This window comes from Procambarus clarkii, chromosome 21 (genome assembly GCF_040958095.1).
Source record: "Procambarus clarkii isolate CNS0578487 chromosome 21, FALCON_Pclarkii_2.0, whole genome shotgun sequence".
Classification (NCBI taxonomy): domain Eukaryota; kingdom Metazoa; phylum Arthropoda; class Malacostraca; order Decapoda; family Cambaridae; genus Procambarus; species Procambarus clarkii.
Window position 1 is genome coordinate 20394494 of NC_091170.1, and position 8527 is coordinate 20403020.

The following is an 8527-nucleotide window of genomic DNA, read 5'->3' on the forward strand; positions in this document are numbered from 1 at the left end:
CCTCAGTGCTCCACATAGCTCCCTCACTATCATCAGTTCACTCACTAAACCTTCCATCATAAGTATTAAGTGACAATCGGAACTCCAGCTAGCATATCGTCTCACTGTTACTGTCTGCACCTCACTGGTCTTTGGTTGTGACTGCGCTTCATTATTTACCCAGGTCATACGCAATATACCATAAGTAATTCCATCCTTCCCTGGAGATGTAGCTCTGCCTTTATGTAGAGGAGAATCTAGTTTGTATTCAGAAAAAAGCCTGTCACAGTCATCCTCTTGATGAAGCCTAAAGTCAAAGAGCCTTGCTCTATCATCATACCTATTATTTAACTCTATATGTGAGGTACAGAAAAACTGTCACAGATGGAAGTTGTGGTCCAAGCATCAACAATCTCATTTCCTCTATGAAGAGAATTAGAAGGAGATCTCTGCGGCATTTTCCATTTGATCTTATTGATATAAAAAATATTGTCCCTTGAATTTGAGAGTTGGTGGCACAGTGGTACAGTGCTCAACTTTGTGGTGTGGTGGCCAAGTTTTACAGCTCCCAACTTTGTGGTGTCATGACCCAGAGGTACAGCGCTCAACTTTGTGGTGTCATGACCCAGTGGTACAGCTCTCAACTTTGTGGTGTCATGACCCAGTGGTACAGCTCTCAACTTTGTGGTGTCATGACCCAGTGGTACAGCTCTCAACTTTGTGGTGTCATGACCCAGTGGTACAGCTCTCAACTTTGTGGTGTGGTGGCCCAGTGGTACAGCACACAACTTTGTGGTGAGGTTGCCCAGTGGTACAATGCTAAACACTGTGGTGTGGTGGCCCAGTGGTACAGTGTACAACTTTGTGGTGTGGTGGCCCAGTGGTACAGTACTCATCTTTGTGGGGGGTGGTGGCCTGTGGAACAGTGATCAACTATGTGGTGTGTTAGCCCAGTGGTGCAGCACTCAACTTTGTGTTGTGATGACCGTGTGGTATAGTTTCTCAACTTTGTGGAGAGGTGGCTAAGTGGTTCAGCACTCAGATTTGTTGTGTAATGCCCGAGTGGTATAATGTTCAACTGTGTGGGGTCGTCCCCCAGTAGTACAGTGCTCACCTTTACGGGGTGGTGGTACAGTGCTCACCTTTACGGGGTGGTGGTACAGTGCTCACCTTTATGGGGTGGTGGCCCAGTGGTACAGTGCTCACCTTTATGGTGTGGTGGTACAGTGCTCACCTTTACGGGGTGGTGGTACAGTGCTCACCTTTACGGGGTGGTGGTACAGTGCTCACCTTTACGGGGTGGTGGTACAGTGCTCACCTTTACGGGGTGGTGGTACAGTGCTCACCTTTACGGGGTGGTGGCCCAGTGGTACAGTGCTCACCTTTATGGGGTGGTGGTACAGTGGTACAGTGCTCACCTTTACGGGGTGGTGGTACAGTGCTCACCTTTATGGGGTGGTGGCCCAGTGGTACAGTGCTTAATGTTGTGGGGTGGATGCCCATTGGTACAGTGCTCAACTTTGTGGGTGGGGGGGGGGGCCGAGTAGTACAGTGCTCAACTTTGTGGAGCAGTGCCCCATTGGTACAGTGCTCAACCTGTGGGGTGGTGGCCGAGTAGTACAGTGCTCAACTTTGTGGGGTGGAGGCCTATTGGTACAGTGCACAACTTTGTTGTGTCGTGGCTCAGTGGTAAAGTGTTCAAATTAATGGGGTGGTAGCAAAGTAGTACCGTGCACAACTTTGTGGAGTGGTGGTACAGTGCTCAACTTTAGCGAATGGTTGCCCAGTGGTACAGTATTCAACGTTTTGGGATAGTGGCCTAGTGGTAAAGTGCTCAACTTTTTGGGATGGTATCCCATTGGTACAGTGCTTAATTTTCTTGGGTTGTGGCCCAGTGGTACAGTGCTTAACTTTGTGGAGTGGTGGCCTGTATTACAGTGCTTACCTTTGGGGTGTGGTGTCCCAGTGGTACAATGCTCAACTCAGTTGTGTGGTGGCCCTGTGGTACAGTACTCAACTTTGAGGTGTAATGGCACAGTGGTACAGTGCTCTACTTTGTGGGGGTGGTGGTCGAGTGGTACAGAGCTCATCTTTGTGGAGTGGTGGCCCAGTTATAGTGTACTAAACTTTGTTGTGTGGTGTCACAGTGTTACAGTGCTCAGCTTTGCGGTGTCATGGCCCAGTGGTACAGTGTTCAAATTAATGAGACGGTAGCAAAGTAGTACAGTGCACAACTTTGTGGAGTAGTGGTTCAGTGGTACAGTGCTCAACTTTGGGAAGTGGTTACCCAGTGGTACAGTGTTCAACTTTGTGGGGTGGTGGCCTGTGGTACAGTGCTCAACTTTGTGGTGTAGTGGACCGGTGGTACCGTGCTCAACTTTGCGGTGAAGTCGCCTAGTGGTACAGTGCTCAGTTTTGTGGGGAGGTGGCCCAGTGTTACGGTGCACAACTTTGTGGGGTCGTGGCTAAATGGTACATTGCTCAACTTTGTAGATTGGTGGCACAGTAGTAAAGTGCACAACTTTTTTGTGTTGTGGCCTAGTGGTACATTACACAACGGTGTGGTGTGTTGGCACAGTGGTACAGTACTAAAATTTGTGGTGTGGAGGCGCATTTGTAGAGTGCTCAACTTTGTTATGTGCTTGAGCAGTGGTACAGTGCTCAGCTTTGTGGTGCAGTGCTAAATTTTGTGTTGTGGTCGCTTAGTGGTACAGGCTCAACTTTGAGGTGTGCTTTGAGAAGGAGGCCTGGTCGACGACCGGGCCGCGGAGACGCTAACCCCCGGAAGTACCTCAAGGTAAGGTGGTGGCTCAGTGGTACAATGCTAAACTTTGTGGTTTGGTGGCGCAGTGCTCAATGCTCAACTTTGTGTTGTAGGGACGCTGTGGTACAGTCCTCAACCTTGTGGTATTCTGGCCCTGTTATCCAGTGCTCAACTTTGTTGGGTGGTTGCCCAGTGGTACAGTTCTAGATTTTGTGGTGTGGTGGCACAGTGGTACAGTGAACAACGTTGTGGTGTGGTATCCCAGTAGTACAGTACTCAACTTTGTTATGTGGTGTCCTATTGGTACAGTGCTAAACTTTGTTGTGTTGTGGTACAATGGTACAGAACTCAACTTTGTGGGGGTGGCTCATTGCTACAGTGCTCAACCTTGAGAGGGTAGTCTCCAAATGGCACAGTACTCAACATTGTCGCCTGTGGAACAGTGCTTAACTTTGTGGGGTGTTGGCCCAGAGCTACAGTGCTCAGCTTTGTGGAGTGGTGGCCCAGAGCTACAGTGCTCAGCTTTGTGGAGTGGTGGCCCAGAGGTACAGTGCTAAACGTTTGGGGATTGTGTGTTGTGGAACAGTGCTCAACTTTGTTATGTGGTCGCCTAGTGGTACCGTGTTCATCTTTGTGGGATGGTGACCCAGTTTTACAGTTCACAACATTTTGGTGTCGTGGCCCAGTGGTACAGTGTTCACCTTTTGGGGAGGTGGCACAGTAGTACAGTGCACAACATTGTTGAGTTGTGGCCCAGTGGTACACTGTACAACGTTGTGACGTGGTGGCCCAGTGGTAAAGTAGTCAACTTTGTGGTGTCGTTGCCCACTGGTACAGTGCTCAACTTTGTAGTGTTGTGGCGAAGTTGTGCAGTGCTCAACTTTGTGGTGTCGTAGCCCAGTTGTTCACTGCTTACCTTTTTAGGGTCGTTGAGCAGTGATACAGTGCTCAACCTTGTGGTGAGGTGGTCTAGTGGTTCAGAGCTCAATGTTGTGGGGTGGTGGCCCAGTGGAACAATGTTCAACTTTGTGGGGTGGTAGCCTCTGGTACAGTGTTCAACTAATTGGTGTGGTGGCTCAGGTTTTCAGTGTTCATCTTTGTGGTGTGGCCGCCCAGTGGTACAGTGCTCAATTTTTGGGGGGTGGTAGCACAGAAGTACAGACCACAACTTAGGGGTGTGCTTCACCGGTGGAACAGTGCACAAATTTGTGGTGTGTTTGCCTAGTGGTACAGTACTCGACTTTGTGCTGTGATGATACAGTGATACAGTGCTCATATTTTTCGAGTGTTTGCCCAGTGGTACATCACTCAACTTTGAGGTGTGGTGGACCAGTCGTACCGTGCTAAATTAGTGGTGTTGTGGCGCATTGGTACCGTGCTCAACTTTGTGGTGTGGTGGCGCAGCTGTGCAGTGCTGATCGTTTTTGTGTGATGGCGCAGTGATACAGTGTTCAACTTTATGATGGTGTGGCCCAGTGGTACAGTGCTAAATTTGTGGTGTGGTTACGCAGTGGTACAGTGCTCAACCTTGTGGTGGGATTGCACAGTGGCAGAGTGCTCAATTTTGTTGTGTCGTTAAACAGTGTTACAGCGCTACACCTTGTGGTCTGGTGGCCCACTGGGACAGTGTACAACTTTGTGGTGTCGTGTCCCAGTGATACAGTGTACAACTTTGAGGAGTGATGGTCCAGTGGTACAGTGCTCAACTTTGTGGTGTGGTGGCACAGTGCTGGACTTTGTGGTATGGTGGCCCATTGGAACAGTGCTCAACTTTGTGTTGTGATGACGCAGTGTTACAGTGGTAAAGTTTGTGATGTATGTTGCGCAGTTGTACAGCACCCAACTTTGTGGTGTGGTAGCCCCATTGGTGCACCTCTTAACTTTGTGATGTGGTGGACCAGTTATACCCTGCTCAACTTTGAGGTATTACCTTGGTGGGGCTGAGGTACCGTACTCAACTTTGTGGTGTGGTAGCCTTGTTGTACAGCTCTCAACTTTGCATCATGCGAGCGGAGGTTCTAGTCTCATCATCCAATAGTCAGAGTTTCCTAACAAGTCGGATTTCCGTAAATATTAAATTTTCAATAATTTAATTTTTAACAATGAACGCAAAAAGAAAATAGTTTCTTGAAGCTGTAGGTTTATTCGTACTCCATGTATGCTGGGCAATAACCCTGGATTCAGCAGGTATTTTATCTCTGGATCACCACATTGAGGCGCTTGATAATGAAACTGTCGGTTCTAATGTGTCTTGAGTATCGTTGAGAATGGAACCCAAATCACTGAGACTGATCGGGGCGTCTCAGATCCGATAGGAGGAAAGTTTTGCCGGTGGTCTGTTTACCTGTGCGTGTCTGACCGGTAGTGAGGGTAATATAGGGATCTCATTAGGGAGATACTGCCATTGGTAGCCAGTTGGATACCTCATTATTGGTTTGATTTCACAGAACAACTGCTGATAAACGACGGGTGTTATTCCCAGTAACTCTTTCAGCACTAATCTGAATATATTTTATATGGTTCTAGCATGGACTGGTGCTGTCTGGATTGGTGCTACGGACCAAGGACGCGAGGGTGTCTGGCAGTGGGTGAACGGACAACCTATTGCCGCCGACCAATGGACCCCCGGACAGCCTGATAACGCTGGAGGTGCTGAGAACTGCATGGACATCAGGCTGGCATGGCATCCGTCCCTCAACGATTTCAATTGTGTCATAAGTCAGCGATTTGTCTGCCAGTATAATGCATAATATAATGAAGATTCTCGTTCTGAGTGTATAATTTTCTGATCTTTCAAATTAATTACTTTAATGTGGATTAATTAGGTATATTATTTTTTGTTGGACTAAATACATCAACAATAATTACTCTGTTGTATATATATGTACTTTTAGAGGCAAATATGTCACGTTGGAGTCAGGTACTGTGTTTGTGGGACTGTTGAAGGACTGTTGAGTCTTGGTGTGTGTTGTTTGACTAATTTTGTAAATAGATGCCATATGGCACAACTAATAAGAAATCTTAAGCTTTAGTTCCTGACATGAGGGACAATATATCATATAATGTGTATTTTGATAGATAATTAGTTGAACGTGTCACCAAGCATAGTAGACAATAGACTGTATCATGATAGATGTGTACATGAACATGTCACGAGGTGTAGCAAACATTAGATTTGACCATGATAGATGTTTACTTGAACATGTCACAAAGTGCAACATACAATAGATTAAACTATGATAGATGTTTACTTGAACATGTTAGTAGTGAAATATGAGACTACGACCGTCCCAAACCTGAGGAGTACCTCAGTGGATCGAACTCGGTCATAGTCAAAAGTGGTGTGGGAGTCCGTAGAATAGGACGGGTTGCGTCAGGGGGGACGTTGTGGGTCGCAGAGGGTAAAATGTATGGCGCGTTGTGTGACATGTAGGTAAGAGAATAAGTATGTGGGCATGTGTACATCATCTCTAAGGTTTCTGGGGCTTCCTCGGATGTTTTGGCGCGTGGCTGACGCGTGGCGTCCGGCCAGGCATCACTTGAGAGAGTGTCATGTTGGGTAGGGGTTGGAAGCTATGTGGTTGGTATGCGGTCATGTAGGGAGGAGGAGGAGAAGAGAAGATGAATATGTTATTCCTGTGTGTGTGTAGATAGATGGGAGTATGTTGAGTGAAGGAGAGCATAGTCTTAAGATGGGTATAGGAATATGTAGGTTATGTTGTAAAGAACCACTTAGTTTGATGAAAGGGAGCAGTAGAGCAACAGAAGTGCACTTACATCGCATCAGGCTTGGATACCCATGTGCATGAGAAATAGGCTTACAGGTTCCGGAAGATGAGAGGAAATGTCAACGCTGTGGAGAAATGCCCGACAGACCACTGGAACATTATCTAACATAGTGCACAGTTACAAGCCCATTAAGATTTCAACCTAGAGTCAGCAGAGCAGAAGAAGTTGTTAAACGCATATGGCAAAATCTTACTGAAGCGACCATACGAGTCATAAATACTCATACTCCGCCCAAGTAAAACAGAAACAATCAACGCTTAGTGGGCCAGCCAGAAGCTTAGGGCCCCCGCAGGAATATCCCTGCAAAAAAAAAAAAAAAAAAAAATGTTGTGGAGGGAGGAGGGAGCCCCCATACCTGAGAGGAGATCAGGTTCCTAAGATGTGAGGGAGAAGGAGGGGAAAGTGAGGAGACAGGTGGAGTCATTATTTTAACTTTTTCTCACCCAATGCAGCTGTTGGTGATCAATGACGTGATTAGTTCCCCCATACACTGGCAGGAAGTTATGAGGGGGGTGAGAGAGAGAGAGAGAGAGAGAGAGAGAGAGAGCGCAGACTCTCTTAAGATGTGAATGAGAGGAGCAGACTTTCAAACAAACTTTCTCTGCCAACTAGCAGTTGGCAGAGAAAGTTTGTTTTATGTAACAATGCACGTGTGTGTATAGGATGTGGGCATTAGTTAGGTGTCAGACCAGGTCGTGCTGAGAGCCTCACCAGGGGCGGATGTGATCCATTAACCTTAATCGTTTTACAAAATCTGCAGAGGGGTCTGGGAGGTGTGTACTGTCCACCATTCAGTGGCTAACTGAAAGACTATCTCCAGTAGCTGGTGGGGTCATATCTTCCCCTCCCGCCCCACTTCCCCTCAGCTCCAACCTCGTCAGGTGACAAGCCGCATCTATCACCAGTAATTTCACACTCCGTGGGTCTGGAGGACTGCTTTTTAAGAGAGTTTTGACATACCACACACCTCAGCCAGAATGTTTGCGTTTTCTCGCTAGTGAATGAAAGAATATATGCAATAAACGAGGGAAAAGTAAACACATTATATAAATTTATTTCTTTATTAAACACTTAAGTGATCTACAACTATAATATTAATAATAATAATAATAATAATAATAATAATAATAATAATAATAATAATAATAATAATAATAATAATAATAATAATAAGACTTCTTCTTGATGTTTTAGCCGGCAGGTAGATGGGAGAAGTATTCATCAAGTCCATCGAAGCTTCTTGTCATCCTAGTCAATCATTCAATCTGTAGAAAGGGTTTAGGTAGTAGACAGACAGATTGGGAGTCATTCATCCACTCCATCGAACCTTCCCAGCACGCTAGTCAACCAGCCAATCTGTAGAAAGGAAAAAAGGTTATAAGTTTTTTGTTGTCAATGTTGTAAAAATAAATACAGACATTATTATGTTCATCATTCAATCCTAACATAAAGTATTACTCACCGCACTATCATCCTAGCCAACTTCGTCACACAACGTTTCACACTCAGCATCACTACCGTTTAAGCAGAATGTTTGCTTACACACAGGCATTTTCATCTGAGCATAACTGAATTTCAACACTTTTTCATTATTCTTGCGAAATTGACCATATTTAAATGCTTCATCAAAGTGAAGCAGGGCGGCCTGTAAGCCTAGTCTGGAAAAATGATTGAATCCTTTTCTTCATAATATATAGGGCATAGTCTTGGAAGTATGACATAAACTCTTCGAAATATCTTGAATAAGATCCTATTGCAGGATTGGCGTACCTGTCTAGTATAACTATCTCGCTTCTACCTTCATCCTTATTTACATAGAATGTTATCCAATGCCCCATTTTATTACGAGAACCAGAGTCCAGAGTGTTGATTATGAACACCACAGGTCTTTTTTTATGTATTTTTGTCAGTATTTTCCTTACGTCATCAGCTAGGAAACAACCTAGATAGTTTACCTTATCACCTAAATTTTTTCTGATAGCTTCATTTATTTCC

At 45.6% G+C, this 8527-nt stretch overlaps 1 protein-coding gene across 1 annotated transcript in view; it reads left to right on the forward strand.

Moving 5' to 3' along the window:
* The window catches only part of LOC123749120 (perlucin), a 30375-nt gene extending 22421 nt beyond the window's left edge, over window positions 1–7954 (forward strand). Inside the window, exon 3 of the mRNA XM_045731236.2 lies at window positions 5270–7954. Within this exon, the coding sequence (XP_045587192.2) occupies window positions 5270–5493 (224 nt within the window). The 3' untranslated portion in view covers window positions 5494–7954. The remainder of the gene's footprint in view (window positions 1–5269) is intronic.
* Window positions 7955–8527: the final 573 nt, after the last annotated feature.